At 43.9% G+C, this 19,913-nt stretch overlaps 1 protein-coding gene across 1 annotated transcript; it reads left to right on the top strand.

Moving 5' to 3' along the window:
- The first annotated feature begins 1,125 nt into the window (after window positions 1-1,125).
- Window positions 1,126-19,675, top strand: LOC133138242 (regulator of G-protein signaling 22). Its single transcript, XM_061256836.1, has 25 exons — window positions 1,126-1,298; window positions 1,417-1,445; window positions 1,686-1,748; window positions 2,032-2,208; window positions 3,413-3,498; window positions 4,855-4,978; window positions 5,317-5,521; window positions 5,741-6,272; window positions 6,610-6,771; window positions 7,538-7,715; window positions 8,019-8,240; window positions 8,450-8,572; window positions 9,009-9,110; window positions 11,024-11,218; window positions 11,586-11,678; window positions 11,890-12,056; window positions 12,569-12,731; window positions 13,539-13,700; window positions 14,785-14,853; window positions 14,951-15,112; window positions 15,641-15,820; window positions 16,334-16,492; window positions 17,082-17,210; window positions 17,625-17,739; window positions 19,012-19,675. Exons 1-25 carry the CDS (start codon window positions 1,274-1,276, stop codon window positions 19,098-19,100), a joined length of 3,711 nt encoding a protein of 1,236 aa, XP_061112820.1. The 5' UTR covers window positions 1,126-1,273; the 3' UTR covers window positions 19,101-19,675.
- Window positions 19,676-19,913: the final 238 nt, after the last annotated feature.

The raw sequence follows: 19,913 nt of genomic DNA, 5'->3' as shown, positions 1-19,913 counted from the left end.
TCCTATAAATGGAAAATACATTATTCCTGACCTGACTCTTTGGACCCCAAGACTTGTGTCCCTACTCTATCTATAATTCATACGGCTGTCACTAGAGCGCAGCAGATGGAAGAGAGTGCACGCGACCCAAAACACCGAACTCTGTAGCCCAAACCTGAATTGGACCTAATGGACTATTAGCCTGAATCTGCACTTAAACGCATTCGTCCCTTAAATAGAGTGTGATTAAATAATTTCCTTGTCCATTGATGTAGAATAAAATATAACACGTTAATAGTGACAGGTCTAGTTTCCTCATAAAACATATTTTTTGAGAGCAAAGACGTTAGCAGCTACCTATAAGCTAATGCTGACCAACTGAGCATGGGCATGAATCATAGACTGTATAAAAGGCATGAATAGTAGGCCTAGTAGCATAGGCTTATGTTTAAAAAAAAATCTTTTAATTAGGTAAGAATTTCAATGAGTCCCATTCACTTTGTTTTTTAATCTTGTTCTCTGTCATCTAGTGATACATAAAGAAAAAATATATATAATAATAGGCTCACCCATGATTGTTCTCATTAAATATATCATAAAAATAAAAAGAAGAAGAAGATTATTAGGCTATTTGATTAAAAGTATTTTAAATATAGGCTAGTAGCTATTGTTCAGTGACACTCGATATTGGTTGGCAGAGCGATGTAGCGATCTGTAACATTACGGAAAAAAAACATCAGTTAATATTCATATTTTACAATAAGGCTGGATTAACAGACGGCTGCTTAATTTTTTTGAAGCAGATTAACTGTCTGTGGACTTTTAGAGTTCTAAAAAGCCACGAAACTATTTTATTTTTTAAATAATAGGTTGTAGGCTACTTTATTTAAATATTTCATATTATTTTGGTCAACAAAATAGCCTAAGCATTAACACTTAATAAATGTTAATTATAGTACGATTGTTTCAAAATCGAATAACAGGCTATATCTGATATAGCTTGCCTAATTTAGATTTAATAGAGCACTCAAACGCTCATCACCTTTCCTGTTGCTTGCCGAAACGTCAGTGTTTCCCCTTCAAGCGTTTGTGTTCACCTCCATAGCAACCTTCAGCGGCTGGGTTTACTGCGTTGACATTCCTGAGAAGGCAAACTTGGAGACAACGAACGGCTTTGAAAAAAACTTTATCTAGACCAACCTCAAAAGAGATCAGTTCATAATCATACCCCTTAACGCATTTTACCTTGCTTTAAACCTGTTTTTAAATGCAAAAGTTATGAAGTTTGACGAAAATGTTGGGGAAGATTGTTACCACAGGTGAGAATAACGCCTCCACTCAAATTAGTTCTAAGATAAACACGCTTGTTTTAAAGCCCGTGATCCATTGCTTTCTCATGTGAGCCTCTGAAACATTGTTTCTTTTTTATTTGTATAGAACCTCCAGATATATCAAACGACAATTTTGTAAGTATTTCTCGTTTAATTGAATCTGTGAAACGAACATTAGCCTATATGTTTTACGGGCAGTAGACGATGTTTTAAGGAGGTCCATGTCCTACTTCTACATACATCGTCCTTTAACCAAGCCTATAATGTTAAGCATAATTTGTTGAATGACTTTAAATCAGGACTTTTCTTACTCAGCTGAGAGGTAGGTTGTAGCATAAGTCCTGAAACTGATCAAATCGATTTCCTTCTGTTCAGGAAGAGCAGCTGGCCACAGACGATCTACTGGTGCACTATTTCAATGACTTTTTGAGTCTTCCTGTGAGTGGATTAGCATCAGAGAATCATATTACATTTGGGCTTGTTTTACCTCTCCTAGTTTAAGTGTATGTGCTTCACGTGTAAGTGCTACAACTACTTTTGTGTTGTGCACAAATGATTGAGTAAATACAAAATGGTCTAGGTTGGATTGAGATGAAGCTGACAAACCTTAATATGCGTTTTGCTTATCAGATATCACCTAGAGCAGAACATTTATGATTCTTTAAGAAACTGACAATGACTTGCTGACAAAATGACTTTTTTTTTTTTTTTTTGCCAATAGGTATTTTATGAAGCTGTAAGATATAACAAAGAAAGTGGAATCTTTGAGGTGGTGACTGCAGCAGCTGAGTCTTTGACCCAGCAGATCAGATCAGCCATATTGGAATATAGATCAAAACTCCTTAATGAAGCAGAGCTCTCATACAGCCCTATGATTGACAACAGCTACACAGTCCTGGTAAGTTTATCCAAGAGGGGACAAGACCTTATTTATTCAGACAGATGTTGTGAAATGCTTCTTGAACCAAAAAATAAATACAGCTACACTGTGCTGTAACATTGATTTTGAGGAATATGCTTGAACGGTGGCATTGTTTTTACATGAGTTGCCAGATCATGCTACTGTGTATTTTCACTGATAGTACAGACACACAATACATTTAAATCACCACAGTAGGAAACTGCACAGGCCTGACTGCACAATGGTTATTTATAATGTAAATACCCTGATCACTAAGTTTAAACTCCCTGAAAGTATCAATGCAACCCAATGCAAGCTTCTGGGGTGACATTAGCTCAGGCAGTAAGAGCAGTCGTCTGGCAGTCGGAGGGTTGCCGGTTCGATCCCCCGCCCGGGCTGTGTCGAAGTGTCCCTGAGCAAGACACCTAACCCCCAAATGCTCCTGACGAACTGGTCGGCGCCTTGCATGGCAGCCAATCGCCGTTTGTGTGTGAGTGTGTGTATGAATGGGTGAATGAGAAGCATCAATTGTACAGCGCTTTGGATAAAGGCACTATATAAATGCAAACCATTTACCATTCTGCTGGTCTTTCCTTTTGTCACCTCCTGTACCTTTCAGGTACTATTATTACAAACTGTTGTACATGAATAGGGAAATAGGCTCCTCCAAAGTGTGTAATTACACCCTCACAAGGCAGTTCTGTAAATACAGAAGTGGTGTCATGCTACAGTTACGTATATGCTCATCCTGGTAGGAGCGCACTGCTGACACCTGAGGGGCCAAGTCACATTTGACCTGCTTAACTATTTTCATCACAATTCATCGAAGTCATCTGTTGGCAAATGGGCAATGTGTGTATTTCCTAATGACACTGGGTCACTAGTTACTGAGATAGCAAGGGCCCTGTGCTTTTTTAATAGCCTCATATTGAGTTCCCTAGCTACAAGATTCTGATAGAGCTGCATCATAAAACCCTTTGTCATTGATAGTCATCCCACCATGGTTATTAATGTCACGCAAGTGTTTATAAATTCAGTGATGCATATCACTGTTTAGACTGTGCTCCCACTGTGATATTCAGCATGATTTGGTTTATTATATAATTATGATTTATACGATTTTTAATTTCTATTTTCTTTTCATCAGTAGCTTATACGGAATCCAGCAGAGCCTAATCATTGTCTAATGTATCTGCCATAGTGTCTCGACAGAGAACAAGGGATCCAGTGGATCAAGAGAGAGAGGCTCCCTTTATTTCTGTGGAGTGATTGCTACTTTGAGTACAGGTAATGGCCCAGTTGCAGTTGCTAACAACTTTCTAATGATTAGTGCTGTAGGAATACTGGAAATTATTTTGTGGATTGACAATTAAATGCATAAAGCATTTTCAGACAATAGCATTTAAGGGACAAGCATATAATTTGACTGCATTTGTTTCTACACCAATCTAAATGTTCCAAGGAAAACCTGCATACAATTTCTTTGGTTAAATGGAATCAACCAAAGTCTTACATTTTTAAAAATCTTAAATCTGATCTGAACATAGCACTCTCTTCCAGTCATAATTCCAATGACTTTTGGAAAACTCAAGATGCTTGGTTTTGTTTATTGTGCTCAGTTAGGGCTTTCTTTGTGCCACCTTTCCAAAGAGTTGGTTGGTATGGAGGTGGCGGTTTATGGTTATTTTTTGAGACTTGGTGACCCCAACATGCAATCAATCTTGAACCGGGAGCCTTGGATTATCTATGGCCTCCCTCACCATCTTCCTCACCATCTGTGGGGACAACGTGCACTTGGCTCCTCTTCCTGGCAAGCTTGCTACCATTCCATATGTTTGACATTATTTTATTATTGTCCTGGCAGTGCAAAGTGGTATGTTTAACCGTTTATGTTTTTCCCTTGTATTCATTAACAGATTTGTGATGGTCATCTGTCTCTTTGGAATGGACAGTTCTTTGCCTTTTCCATTGATGATGGATGACAAATACATGTTGCATGCTTGTTACCTCATTTTTCTACTCTAGTCAAAAGTGATGGAATGACACAATATTGTTCCTTTAGACTGAGATTGACTAAATTGAATAAAATGTTATTGCCAATTTAACTTAGATTTTATTTACAATACATTTACATTTACATTTTTGTCATTTGGCAGACGCTTTTAATCCAAAGCGATTTACAAGTGCAGAGGTTCTACCACAAGTCAAAGCATGACATCCATAACTAGGAAAATACACATGGAATGCTGTTCTAAACATATAGTCGTCATTATAAGTGCAATTTTTACTTTTATTTTTATTTTTTGGGTTAGACAAGGAGGATTGGGATATCAGAAAGGGGGGGGCGGGTATTGTTAGGTGTGCCAATAATTTTGTTTTTCAGAAATAATGATATTACTGACTAAAAACATTGAAATATGAAAGTACATGTATTAAAAGTATATAGTCCTCCTATATACATATAGATTATTATCCTTGTTTATTATATGCATCCTTTTTTCCTCATTTTTATCAAGGGTACCAATAATTCTTTAATTCTGAAATATGTTTGCGTGGTGTGGATCAGCAGTGATATTAGCAGTATAAGAGTTAAATGGTGCTGCTTGCTGGTGCTTTTGTTTTGTTTTGGCATTGCCCCCACAGGCTAGCAAAGTTGTTGTCTCAGGTGGACAGCAGTTGCCTAGGACGGAGATTGCAGGTAGACTCCACCTACCGCCCTTGGGCTGTGCCGGTGCAAAATGACGATGAGACTCTCCCGAGGATACAGGTGAACTGCCTTTCTCAATCTTTCAGTTTTTGGCACCATGTTCAGTGAAGTGGTGTGACTTATTTTTGTCCTTCTACTGGTCTAATTAACTGGGGTTGCTCAAATAGCTTTTGACACTGAAGAATTTGGCATTCCAAAGACAATTCTGATTTCTAAAAATGTTGGTAAAGGAAAACAAAATAAATAAAATAGCTGCAAATTAAATTCCTAATTTTTTGCTACAAATCCTGCCAATCCGCATGCCTTCATCTCTGTTCTGTGACATATAGCATGCACACAGCACATTCACTGAGGTCAGATCTCATCAGTATGTTTTCACTGTAGCATTTTGCTTCCAGGGCTCTACGACACAGAGCAGGGATTGGTTAACATTGACCAACCAAAGCCAGGGTTCTCTTAGCACCCAATCCATAACGATACCTGTGCGGCCATTGAGTGTGAGCAGTCAGGACACGCTCAGCCCTACAACTGCAGACATCACCAATGACCTCTTCTCCACACCGCCAACCTCCAGAGACCCTGACAGCCCAAAAGACACAGTTGGTAAGTGTAACCACGTACAAAATGTGCAAAAATATTTCTCTACCAAATGCTGATATTGACTTTATATGCTTGATAATATTGCCCTTGTGGGCCAACCTGTCCCTAAGTACGGGTCTTGGACACAAAAACAAAAGGCTGCCTATTGTTGTCATAGCCACAGAGGACAAGATCCCCTTTCCAGCCATACTCCTGATCAACCTCTTGCCTTCTTGTTGCTAGAATGCAAGAGGACGAAACAGTCCCAGAGCCTTCGCGAGGCTAGGGTAGTCCGCATTAAAGAGACCAGGTTTGCAGAACCACAGCGCAGTAGGTCAGCACCCCATACCCTCACTGCGAGTGATTTAGAAGACTGTGCTCGCTCCGTGGTGAGGCAGGTGCTAGATAACGCTGTATCAGAGCTGGAGCCAGGCTCGCCGTCTGCTCAGGGGGAGTCAGGATCAAAGGGCAGCCCTCGGACACAGGAGACGGAGGCTAAGCCGGGACAACCGGCAGGGTCGCACACAGAAGCCCGCATCGATGGGCCTCCAGCTACTGAGCGCGCTCAGAAGGCCGAGGAGAGCGAGGATTCAGAGCTGGGAGATGAGACGGAGGAGATTGATGATGAAGTGGGCCTGAGTGGTATCCATGGCACCCAAATGGCACTCCAAGATTTCAAGAGCTTTTTACAGGGAACGCCTGGTGTGAATCTGTTCCATCTCTGGATGGACATCGAGCGTCTGCCATCTCATCAGAACAAAAGCAGCAAAAACCGGTACATACTTTCTTGAAAAAAGCATAGATATTGCTAGGAAATTACTGTTTGTTGTTGTAAGTGTGATTTAATTGGCTGATTTAAATCTAGCAACATCACATGTTCAATTTCACATACCCTGAATACCTCAGAGGAGTTATTGGACTTCATTTATTTTAGGCCTCCAAGATTAGTTGGAATCAGTCTGGATTTGAAGAGCATTTTTATTTAACCTGTGTTACACTCTCATTTGAATTTCCCATCCTTTTATTATTATTTTTATTATTATGTATTATTTGTATAAGTTTTTTTTTTTTAGTAATAATTGTTTTATGACATGATTGTCTCGCTGGCATAGGCACCTGATTCAGATGAGGAGCCAGTACCTGCTGGGTAGTGGACGTTATGCACTCACTGTAGAAGTTTTATCCAGACTGGGTCTGGCCAGCACCCCCTGCTGGACGGAGGATAAACTGCACCTCACCCAGCCCCGCATCACAGAGGTGCTGCTCCTGTACTGGTGAGAAGAACAGGCTGCTGGAATGTCCAGATTCAGATAGTTAAAGTCCTCTTTTACCTTCTGACCCATGGACTTTCCACCTCTGCTGTTACAACACACAGCACTGATCAATAGGATATAACAAAGTGATTTTATATAACACAGGCAATGTAAAGTAGCTACAGTAAAAAATAAATAATGTTAAAGAGCGATATCTGTGTGGGTCCCGTGATAGCCGGTGCCACTGCGCCTTCCAGGCCAACCATCCTTCTCTTTAGCTGCCATGCCTTTTAACAAAGAGAACAGATGACCTGTCACGACAAAAAAAGGATTGACACAGACATATACAGCAATGAGGCAGTGGCCAATGGGTATACAGTATATATCTGTTCTTGTACTGACTGGATGATGATGATGATGATGATGATGATGATGATGATGATGGTGATGATGATGATGATGATGATGATGATAATGATAATGATGGTGATGATGATAATGATAATGATAATGATGGTGATAATGATGGTGATGATGATGATGATGGTGATGATGGTGATGATGATGATGATGATGATGATGATGAGGATGATAATGATGATGATAATGATAATGATGGTGATGATAATGATGGTGATGATGATGATGATGATAATGATGGTGATGATGATGATAATGATGGTGATGATAATGATAATGATAATGATGGTGATGATGATGATGATGATGATGATGATGATGATGATGATGATGCAGTACTCCAGGTCACTTCAGTGTTGTTGTGAAGGTGGCCGCGGTTCTGCACAGCCCAGAGTGAGGAGGGTGTTACTGCCAGTCTGAGGCTGTGGAGAGATCGGCAGCTGAGGCCCCCCACTGGCATCGACCCAAGCCCCCGTACGGTCACCCTGCTGCCCCTGCGGCCAGCCTCCTGCAGCCCCCGCCTCACCTGCTCCAGCAGCCAGCAGGTACTCAGCTGGTACACACAAACGCACACACCTTGTGCACCAACATTTCTCCTCCAGTAGCTTTTGTTGGTGTCCAGAATTTTTGTTTGAGAAGCAAAGAAAAAGATATAAAACAAAAATTAGCATTTCATCTGAGCATTTTCAAACATTTTTTTTATCATTACGCCCATTCCTTTGTTTTACATGTAATGTTTAAATGATTAAAGTACAGCAATATAGTGATGTACCAAATTAAAAATGTAACAATGAAAAACATATTGTATCAGAAGTCAGTAATGGTGGTTCTGTTTCTTTGTTGGCCAGATGCTGGACTCTAAGCAAACATCAGTTGGACCCCACACACATAGAGCAGGGAGCAGCTGTCCGAAGCCACTCTGGGAGAATCTGCATCCTGTTTCCTCCAGAAGTGTTCCCACAATGCACTGGGCTTCCAGGACCAGGTCCCAGTCAGCCAACCAAAAGTCCTCTCTCAGCCCCCTCTCTCTTTCTTTCACCAGGACACCACCTCTCACCAAACAGCTGATGGTTAGTTTATATACAGGCCTCGTATTCCAGATCTTATGAAAATCCATACTTTAACTGTTACTTTTATTTCTGTGATTGTATGTGGGTGAATATGATCGTGTATGTGTTTGAATGTTTATGTGCATTTGTGTGTGTAAATTGTGTGTTAGGCTGTGTCTGCATACTGTATGGTGTGGGGATGCTGTACATGGTGTTTGTGTGGGTCTTAGTCTGATGGCAGCTGCAGTCCATTTCTTGGTGGAAGAAGGATGGAGCGAATGCTGCAGGCCCTGCAGTCAGAGATGAGATCAGGCCTCTGTTTCACCCATTTCTGTGAGAGCTCTAGGAACCAGGTACCATCAAACTCTGTAAGGCATGAACTAGGTACAAACATTCCCTGTAACACACAAACCAAGAACCATTATACCCTGTAACACACAAATCAGAGGCCATCAAAATCTGTAACACACAAACCAGAGACCATCAAACTCTGTAACACACAAACCAGAGACCATCAAACCCTGTAACACACAAACCACAGTGCAGTTCCCTTGTTTCAGTTATGAGCAGCTGCACTAGTTTAAATGTGCTAAATTGGAAGCTCTGTATCACTAACAGGGCCATCTGTCAGCAAAAACAAGTTCATCATTGATAGGCTGACCTACTTTAAGGGAGAAATTCATAGTAAGCAGCAAATCTAATCTATGTAACTGAAGGTACAAAATGTAAATAAAGCCACTACACCTCAGACCCACTCCACAGCAGAATCTCTCCCTCTTTCCCCCACAGCTGTGGGCAAACAGCATACACTTCTGGACTGAGCTACAGGACTACCACCGGCTGTTCTACCAGAATGGGCTGGATCCCTACAGAGTGCAGCAGCAGGCTCAGGTGAGCCAGGTGGACCAGAGCCTTAGCTATGAGGCTCATAAGCTTTCAGGCCTATACTATGAGCCAAAACAAGCTGGCACTCTGTGATGTCAGTCCACCCAACTTCAGGGAATGTGCTTCTTTAATAAACGAGTGGCCCGTTACTATCTCTGGTGAATCATGACCCCATGTAGGCAGGGACATAATTGGAGGTGGCTGGTCCATCCAGGCACCTATAACTAAACACTGGGTAAAACAATTAAGATACAATGAGGTTACATTCATTGGCATAAACTAATGTAGTTGTTAACTAATTACTGAGCAGTTAATAAGTACAGCTTTGTTAATGTTTTTGTATTTCATTAATTCATGTTAACAACTCGATTAGTTAGTGCCAATTCATATTGGAATGAAAAAAACAGTTATTGTATTTGTTAATGGTTACTATCTAATAATAGGTGTATCCTATGGTTTTCTAATATATAAATATTCATTTAACTAATACGTTAGTAGTTAACATACATTAACTAATATGTTAAGTTAATTGCATGCTTAATTAATGTACATCTACTAAATTAGCTAATGCCAATTGAACCTTATTGTGAAGTGTGACCAAACTTTCTAGAGCCAGTGCAGGTTTTCAGCAATTTCACAAACCATGCCTTTCCTCTCCAGACGCTTGAGAGAAACAGCATCTGGGGCTGAGACGAGGTGGAGCGGGGTGGTTTGGTGAAGGGTAGGAGACTAATCAGCTTGTGAGGGGGTGTCACAGATGGACAGTCCTGTCGAACCAGGCTGCAGGCGTTTGCGGATGGCTGTCAGAAGGCACATGTGTGCACTGGGCACAAGACCAGGCATCTGGCAGCCAGAGAGACATAACTTGCGTCTATAAATGCAAGACTGTTCACGAAAACATAGAAACACTAGTGCCGTCCAGTCCAAATAGAACAGAGAGAAAGCAGGAGTGTGAGAGAGGGAGTATGAGAGAGAGACAGTCATTAAATCTTTGTATAGTGTTTAATGGTCCGTTTGCATGAGAAACGGACCTGGCACAGTGAGCACGAAGAGGAGCCCCTCTTCACCAGTCTTATATCTCGTGCCATGGGGTCTCTGTGTACCCCTCCAGAGCCCAGGCCTGGAGCTTGTAAAAACAGTTCACAGAAATTACAGAGCGTGAAACATATGCAAATCTGTCATTGCTTATAAGTATTTGTCCATGTTAGAGTCTGTATTTTGTACACATACATTAAAGCCCCACACGCATATTTTTTGTGTTCTTGAGCTTTTCATATCTTCCTAGAGCTTTCGTTTTGTGTTCCATACTGATCCAAGTAAAATAATTGCCATTTTGGTAGAAGTATGCATATTTTAGGGTCTAACTACTATTTTTCAGAGCTGTTTGTAGAATGATTTCCCACATGACATGACGTATGTTTTTGTATAATTATCGGATGACGTTAACACAGAGAGCTGACCACAGGTGGCGAAGCGGCAGGAGGAATTGGGCTCTGGGGGCAGGGTTACTCACTGCTCTTTGTGAACATTTTGTGGGCGTTTTAGATACCAAAACCAGGAAGAGAACACTGATGTCTGTGGGCCTTTACAATGTCATATAGGTGGGGGCTGCAAATTTCCATTGCCCTAATCCATACAGGCATATCATTTTAGAAGTTCTGATGAAGACGTAAAGAAGCTTAAACAATGCTTAAAAAAGTGACCAAGTCTATGTAGGTGCACATTTGTCAATCTTCAGAGTACTATGCATAATAGGATTGCATTTATATAGCACCTTTTATCTCAGCAATGAAAGGCCTGTCAATCCTACCTGATGCTGCAGAGAAACTATCAGTCACTAGCAGCCTTGGTGCCCCAGGCTGTTTAGCAAGAGTATAAAATGAAGTCCTCATGATTGTGTGCATTTTGACCCTTCTCAGCTCCTGTACTCTGTGTACCTGAGTCCGGGTGCGAGGATGACGGTTGGGGTGGATGAAGAGAGCAGACGGGAGGTGCAGGCCTGTCTCACTCCGCCCTTTGAGGAACTATTTGACCTGGCGGAGGAGCACGTTCTAACTCTGCTGTTTGACCCCTGGACGATGATGACCGCAAGGGACAGGGCTACCTATGAGAAGGTGTGTGTTATATACCTGCCCCCTTACACACTCCATCCACAGTACACCCCCACCAGATCACAGGGAGAGTTTTAATTCCATGTGTTTGCTTTGTGCTTTGCGTTGAATTTGTACGTGGACACACGTGAATGCTCTTGGAAAATGCTAATTCAAGATATTCAGAAACAGAACCGAAAGAAAATATGAGTTGTATATTCTTGTTCTCAGTGTAGTTACACACCCAATGATGTGGATCAAATGGGTGGAGAATCCAAACCTAAGGGTGTAAAAACATTAAAACATAATAACTGTCATTGCATGTCTGTTTCACATATAACGTGGAGCTGTCAGACTGCACATAGACAGCCGGTGTGTTCTGTGTCCTCAGGTGGATTTATGGGATGACACTCGTCGCATACAAACTACACACTACAGGAAGCTGCAGGTCCTGCACAGGAAGTTACTGCGTAGACTGAACGAGGTAATCTCAGAGAGCCGAGCTTAACATATTTGTTAAGAAGGACCTTTATTTATTTTGGGACCTTCACCTTGCCTACACTTACAGCTTGTATATATTTTCCCCTGTATCTAGCCCCAGGTGTTTTCCAAAATCCCTACTCCTTAGAGGAATTGCACACTTTGAGCATCCTGGCACTGCACTGCATAGCTGTCTTGTCTTACTGTCCGTTTAGTGTGTACCAGAGCGCAGACCCCCTCCTCCGCCACCAGAGGTCCCCACCGAGCCTGACTTGTGGGCACAGGTTCCAGAACAGTTCCGTAGCTACCGCCTGGGGTCGGTGCTGCGCCACCGCTTGGAGCTGCAGCATTTCCACTCCTTCCTGGAGGAACATTTTGCCAGGTCAGCATCACCATTCTTCACCTGTTTCACTTGCAAGTGCATACTCTGTAGCTACTACTAACTACTAAATGTCAGTGTGTTCATGTGTGCTTGCCTGTGTGTGCTTGTGTGTGCATGTATGTGTACTGCACACTTGTGCACTCATTCCTCTGTGTGTGTGCGTGTGCCTGTGTCTGCATGTGTGTGTGTATCTGCATATGTGCGTGTGTGTGCATGTATGTGTGTCTGTGTGTGCATGTACATGTGCATGTGTGTCTGCATGTTTGTGTGTGAGTGCATGTATGTGTCTGCATGTGTGTGTGTGTGTGCAAATGTGTGCATATGTTTGTGTGCATGTGCGTGTGTTTGTATGTATATGTGTGTGTGTACGCATGTGTCCGTGTGTGTGTGTGTATGTGTGTGTGTGCGCGCGTGTGTATGTGTGTATGTGTGTGTGTGCGCGCGTGTGTGTGTGTGTTGGCGTGTGTGTATGTGTGTATATATGTGTGTATATGTGTGTGTGCCCCCTACAGCATGGATCTGATGTGCTGGCTGGACATTGAGCAGTATAAGAGGCTGCCTCAGAAGGACAGGGCCGAGCGGGAGGAGAGGTCCAAGGACATCAGGAGCAGATACATCAGCAGGAAGTACTTCTTCGGGCCCAACAGTCCGGCCAGCCGGGAGCAGCAGGAAGAGGTAGAGACGCTTTGTGCCTGCCGCTGACAGCTCTGACACGCTCGCGTTCGGGATAGGCCCTGCGAATTAAAGGATCACATTTAAAAGGTTCAGCTGCAACGCTGGAAAAACAGCCGGGACTCCATTAGACGTCTGAGAGGGAGTTGCCCCGTGCATCGGGGGATCTGCGCAGACTGACAGGTTTACGGCCTTGGCTCTCAGTCAGAGCCGCGGGGCCGAGCCGGGCTTTGATCTCGCACCGCTCCCCGGCCGCCAGGCTGTTTCTCATCGCCGGCGGGGATGAAATCACAGCCAGATCCAGATCCTCAGCCGCGCGGAGCTCTTCAAGGGGCCCGGGGCCGCTCTGGTGTCCTCAGAGCCCTCGTAGCCTGGTACACGCTATCACGGCCCTCAGGCTTATTTACCTCACCTTGTACATCACACCTAATTATCCGCGCATGTCTCTGGAGGGTTGTTCATCACTGAAGGTTGGTAGTTTAGCAGACCTCCTGAAAGGTGCTGCTACTTGGGTTTAGACTGGGAAATGAATATCCACTGGAGCTTCAGAGAGTGTTCAATGGAGCGATTGTAGCTTGTAGAGCATAACTCACTACACAAGTAAAGGCTGCGGTATGATTTAATTTTAAGCAGGCACAAGACTTGGCAGTACTCTTCACGATTTTAGCCTTGATATTACTCTGTAGTCTGTGCATGGGGAGTGTAAGTGGAGGGAGGTTTAATGGGGTCTAAGGGTCTCTGTAATGTGTGTTGGGGCATGGGGGTGTGTTTGGGCTGTTGTGATTGGTTCCTGCGTACGTGTATCTGCAGGTGATTCGTCTGGGGGGCGGCTGGGGGCGGATCCTCCACTGCCGCCTCTTGGGCGCTGCACTGGCGGAGGAGGTACAGAACCACGTCAAGCGGCGCATTGAGAAGAAGTGGCTGCCCCTCTTCCTGGCCATGCCCGAGTTCGCTGAGAGGCAGAAAGTGAAGGTCAGTCTGCTGCAAGAGGGCTGGGAAACTGGCACCGCTAACATGACTCTACTGCATGTAGAGCACTATGGTCTGGTACAGCATAGGCACCAATGCACACGGTCAGGTGGTCATTGTCCTCAAAGCACAAAAAGAGCAATTCCCAAAAAGTATGAGGAGAGGTGGCTAGTGCCAAAAAGTAAAAACTTGAGGTGAGGTGGGCATTGTATTATATTATATTATAAGGCAAAGTGGAAGCGTGTTTGGTCAGCACGAGGCAAGGTGAGTACTTGGGGTACTCTGGTTGGCCACAGCGAGCCGTGCAGAGTGATGGAAACTGCATGATGAGATGCATTAACAAGCACACACTAAAGGATGTTGCAGCCAACAAATTGCCAGATACTGTTAACTGTTAACATCAATTACTGTCATTTTTATTCATTATAATTGCTTAGTTGACCATCAGTACCTAATGTGTCCCTAATTATAGTATCAAGTTGACCGCACATAACCAGAGCCTAGGTAATGGGACACTAGCACAGTTTAGTGTTTCACCACTGGCTCTGTAGAGGTGCAGAGATAGACTGTGAGACCAGGGATATCGGGCTGAAGGACTCCTGCAGTGTTGGGTATGAGTGTTCAGTACTGTTCTTCGCTGAGGTTTTTTGACATTTTCAGATATGCAGTGCATTTTCAGGGTATTCTCTGTGCCATGTTGCTCAGTACTTCTGTGTTCATTCCTGGTGTTTGGGGTGTTTTGGTTGTTCAGTGTTGCTGTATTCCATTACTGTTTTTCCTGCATTGTAGTGTTTAGGTTTGGTTTTTCCATTACTTCTGTATTCTGTAAATAACAATTTAGCTGTAATTTAATTCTTAAATTGCTTCATGTGGAATAAATAAGGATATTTTAACTGAACTGAATTGCTATTTATACTATTTCTGAGGCAGTGCTCTAGGTTGTTTTGTTCCTTTCGGTGCCTTCGGTGCCTTTCAGTGTCCTGTTGCCCAGTGTTGTAGCGTTCTGAGCTGTATAGATCCTCACAGTGTTCAGTGCATTAGTGTTCTGCAGTATTGAGTGCCAGTGTTTTTCCGCTGCTGTGCTCAGTCCCAGGTCGACGACGTGGTGGAGGACCAGCTCTTCCTCCGTCACCGAAAGAAGAGGGAGGTGTGGAAGGTTAGTATAGAAGTACCTGGGACAGGTTTGGCTTTTTAAAAACTTCCTTTTCCAAACGGATGGACTGATGCACAGAAACCCTCGTCCTTGCCGGCAGCACGTGGATGGCACCTGGATGACCTCGTCCAAGGAGATCCTGGCCTTCCGAAGGGCCCTGCTGAACCCAGTCACCTGCCACCAGTTCCAGCGCTACGTATCTCTGAAGGGGGACTTCCTGGAGAATGGAGTGCTCTTCTGGCTGGAGGTCCAGAGGTACAAGGTGAGATGTCTCAGATACCACAGTATCCAGATATCCAGTTTTTACACCTTGACCTTCTATGGATCATCTCCAACATAGACACTCGAACACAGCTTTAACACCAAGGAAGCAATCTAACCTGTGATATTTCCCTTGCAGCACAAGGCATTAAAGAAACAGCTTTAAGGATAATTAATTTAACTATTCTCACATATCAGTGCCACCCCCACCAGTGCAGGGAGCACAGCCACTGAAGCATTGGTTCACCTCTAATAGAGTTACATGCAAGCCTACTATTTCCCTCACTAAAAAGCACACAGCTTGCTGCAGGAGAGGTAGAAGCTATCAGAGGAGATGAGTACCTGACTTAAGACTTAATTGGGCTGCCAGCACTTGCAGTGAGTGTCCACACTGACTGAACCACAGATGTATAACCACAAGGCCCCTTATAGCCTTGCTGTCCTGATTGGGTTGAGGAGGAGCTGGCTAGGAAGATCTCTCCACTGAGACCACAGTGACTTATTCACCAGCTTTCCTTCCTGTCCCCAGAACCTGTTCCACTCGCACTGCGACGAGGCCACCATCCAGCAGAAGGTCATCCTCATCACAAACTCCTTCATCAACTCGCCCATCCCCCCCGCCCTGCAGATAGACATCCCCGCAGAGCAGGCCCGGGACATTCTGGAGAGGAGGAGGGAGCTGGGACCTTATGTCTTCAGAGAAGCGCAGGTCTTCTTGTTTCCAAAAAACAGACGTTCATTTAGCAGATACCCTTACTGGAGCTTACCATCATTTATGCCAACCCTGGTCCTAGACATCTGCAAGGGTTTCCTCAATTCCATTGTTGCACACGCACTTTATTAAAATGAAGGCAGCACACCTCCTCTGGGTTCTTGGGTCTAAATTGTTTAAGGTGAAAACAGCCAGCAGACCCTGTGGCTCTCAGGACCAGGACTGGCCATCCATGAATTGGCGTGTATTATACTTGAAGGTTACCTTTCAACAGGACATACAAAAGGCACACTCACTAAGTATAACAATATTGAATATGAACTCATGTTCATAATTTCTGCATTAAAAGAAAAATGAATCTCAGAGCTCAAAATGGCTGCAATGCTGGATGGCAGGGAATTGGGAGTCCCTTATTAAAAACCTTGCCAAAATTAGCATGAATCCCTGTGGCCTTTTCTGAATTTCTTTGTATGTGTGTCTGTTTGTTTGTGTGTATGTGTACACGTGCAGATGACCGTGTTCAACCAGCTGTTTAAGCTGTGGCCGGAGTTCCTCTCCTTCAGGACTAATGTGGGTGAGGAGCACGTCCTGTCCATGCTGGAGGGCAGGAAGGAGAAACAGAGGGAGAAACTCCTGCGTCGGAGGAGAGAGGAAGAAAGGAGAGCGCAGGCAGGTCATCTGGGCCCCAGTCTGGAAAACCTTTCTGTCTGTCCGGATCTCTCTGATATATCCAGTGATCGCGATAGCCTATGGAATTTCTAAATTTGTGTTTTTCACTAATTCACTTGCACATCTTTTTGCTATACTGTAATATGCCAACTCACAATAACAGCCCAATAAACTTTTGCCATTCAGAATTTTATGACACTTGTAACTTGTAAAAACAACAAATGTTGCAAATCTGATCAAAACAAATATTTGCCACAGTCGATCATTTTACTTGTATTTACTATTTTTGAGAAAAAAAAAATTAACAGAATTCTGAAATCAATTTTTGTGCTGGCCTGTGAAAAGTTGGTTGGCGATGAGACGTTTTTTGGAATCCATTTCCTGCAAATGCTTTGCCTGCTCCAGCACTAATTAGAACTATCCTACTACTCTATTCCTAATGGCATCGTCCTAACTAAAAAATGGCAATACATGAATGTACCAAGTTTTGTCATGACATTGACAAAGCCCACGTCTGCACTGACCTCTGACGGCCACTCCCGGTCACGGTGGATGCTGAGAGACGTGTGTACTCTGTGCTGGTGGGCAGGAGGAAGCGGAGAAGCAGAAGAGCAGTCTTGCGGACGGGCTGTTTGAAGACGGGGGCAGCGTGTTTGGAGGGAGTCAGGAAGGAGAGCCGGGCAGAGAGAATGGAGTACCAGCATACCCTCCTCCACTGGCAAGCAGCTCCGCTCACACACACAGCAGAAAATCAAACACTCACAAACACTCACCAGTTTATAGGTTCATACTAATCTGACCTGGCTCAAATGTGTAATTGTTCTGGATTCAAACACTTCAATTGATCGATTGATCTTGCTTGGTGGAATTGAGCCAACCAAGAGGACCAGAAGGCTGGGTTTGCATTTTTAGAGAGTATTTCATAGGTTCAAATAAACTAGACAAGTTTAGTAAAGCATAGTGAAGCATTTGAATTATGTACATGTATTTGACCCAGCTCTGATACTAATTCAGAATTGAAAAAGGCAGCATTTCAAAAGACCTTTCAGTTGGATGCGTAATCATGGGCGATAACCTCAGGACGCCCGAGGCATTTGTGTCACTGTGCTGTAACACTGGTGCGTATCCTCAGGTGTCCTGGTCTTACTCCAAGTACATAAGTGCCCTGGAACAGGAGCAGGCTCTGCTGCAGAGTCACACTCAGCTGGACAGGGGGGGCCCCTCCCCCTCCCCGTCCTCAGGAGCAGGTAACCCAGCACGATCGTGTTCACACACAAGCGCAGACACTACACATACATGAATATGCGTACACACTCAGACTAGGCAGAATACACCAACACATTTCATTTACCACAGACTTCCAGAATAGCATTCAAGCCCAGGCTTGATGCAGTGTTGGTTAGACTGTAGAGCAACGATGAGCACAAATGGTCTGAACAGCCTGGTCCTGCTGTCACTGTATGTGTTGTTCTGAAATGTTGGGTGCAACATAGTAACAGAATTTTTTCTTTTTTTTTCTTTTTGTGTATGTGTAGGCAGCGCATTTTAAGATACTAGTATACATATACCTGGTAGGGTCATGTAGTTCCACGCTGAGTCTGTCATTAATTACTTGAGGTCTCTAGTCATCCTTTGGAATGAAGACATTGTTAAGCCGCCTTTCTGTCAGCCAAACGCAGTACTATTTGTACACTTTCAGGGATTCCAAGCCTCAGATTAACAGGCTCATTAAAAAGTCATTTGAAAACTATCTGGCCCTTAAAGGCTCCAAGGTTGGAGTAAGAACAGGAAGGAGCGTTTCCGTTCCACCATCAGTCTAATGAGAGGCGTCTCAGTGTGGTGCTGCTCATGTGGCAGCCTTGCTTGTCTGGCTCATTACTTTAGTGTCTGGGGTTCAGACCAGTAATGTGCTACTAATCTGGCGGATTAACTGTATCTTGTCAGTTAATCAAGCCTTGTCTTATCTTTCCAAACCACTATCTTCCTGGCTACACAGCCTGCCAGCAGGTAGGGATTGTCTATTGGGTGTAAATGCAGCGTCACACATTAGTGGTAACTTGACACTGCAGTGTAAATAAGACAGGACATAAATGTCTTTTTAATGGGAAGGGGGGTGAGATTTCCTGAAGGACATGTGGAGGTCATCATCTCTCTCCAGCAAAGCTACTCAGACTCATGGGTGTCCACAAGAGCAGGACTGTGTATGTGTGAGAGCGAGTGTGTCCCTGTTCCTGTCTGTAAATACAGTACATGTACATGTTATGTGTGTATGAGTGAATTCATTTTTGCAAGTATGTTTGTATGCAAGTTTTCAGTGTGTGCCTGTGTGCACATAGTGAGTGTGTGTGCTGTGTGTGTGTGCATAGTTGTGTGCATGCCGGAATGCGCATGTCAATGTGAGCCTGCACTGTAAAACACTTTGCATTCATGCAGTTTCCTACCTTTGTTGTTTTAGACTTTTATGCTCAAATTCACAGACGTATTTTAAAGAATGTGTCCTCTCTGATGTTCTCTCCCAGGTTCCTCCAGGCACAGTGTGAAGTCAGAGGGCAGCAGACGCAGCCAGCGCTCTGTTCTGTCCCCACGGCCCCACAACGTCCCACACTGACGTCACCCCAGCTGTGGGCTCCAGGGGGCGCTCCTCCTGCGTTGTGGACAGATGCAGCAGGGTGTGGAGGGACGCCTGGCAGGATGGTGCTGCTGTGTGTGAACACGACCACACACAGTGGAGTCCCTATGACAGTCACACTGTAGGACACTGGAGGTTCCTTTGTGCTCTGTGGTTATACAACACTACCTGTTTTCTCGGTGAAGGGATAAGCATATAAGCTACTACTACTTTATTCCCCATTTTGTCTTTTTCCCCCATTTGATTTTTGGAGCGCCCAAGAGTAACTGCTGGCAAATGATAACCCAAGATGGTGTCGTCTTATCTGGAACTATTCCATTCTTTCAGTTGCAGGCCCGTCTCATTGCTACAACATCCCGGCAGGATGAGCTGGGCACTGCCAGCTGACAGCTCCTGTATTGGTGAAGTTAGTAATTCAGTTATCTCTGAGCCTGTGGGACTATGCCGGCTGGCACAGGGAGGATTGGGGCTCACGGCTTGTGGCCAGGATTGGCTCTTTCAGTCCCTCCGCTGGGCAGAATGTGGGAGCAGAATTATGGCTTCCATTTACAGCTCAGCGTTCTCACAAATCACGGATCCTATTGGTCAGACGAGTCCTATTGTCCTGGCCTCCAGGGAAACGGGTGTCGTGGAGACAGTTACTGGTCTCTGGAATGGAGCAAATAAGTCAGCAGAGAAAGAAACAAACGTCTGAGCACGACTTTGTAGTGCAGCGATAGGCCCCGTAATCACCAGTGTATTCAAGGAAATATAAAAGAAGATTGTAAACATTTAGCTCCATTATATTACCTG

The sequence above is a fragment of the Conger conger genome, chromosome 1 (assembly GCF_963514075.1).
Source record: "Conger conger chromosome 1, fConCon1.1, whole genome shotgun sequence".
Taxonomy (NCBI): Eukaryota; Metazoa; Chordata; class Actinopteri; order Anguilliformes; family Congridae; genus Conger; species Conger conger.
This window is presented reverse-complemented; position numbering and strand designations above follow the sequence as displayed.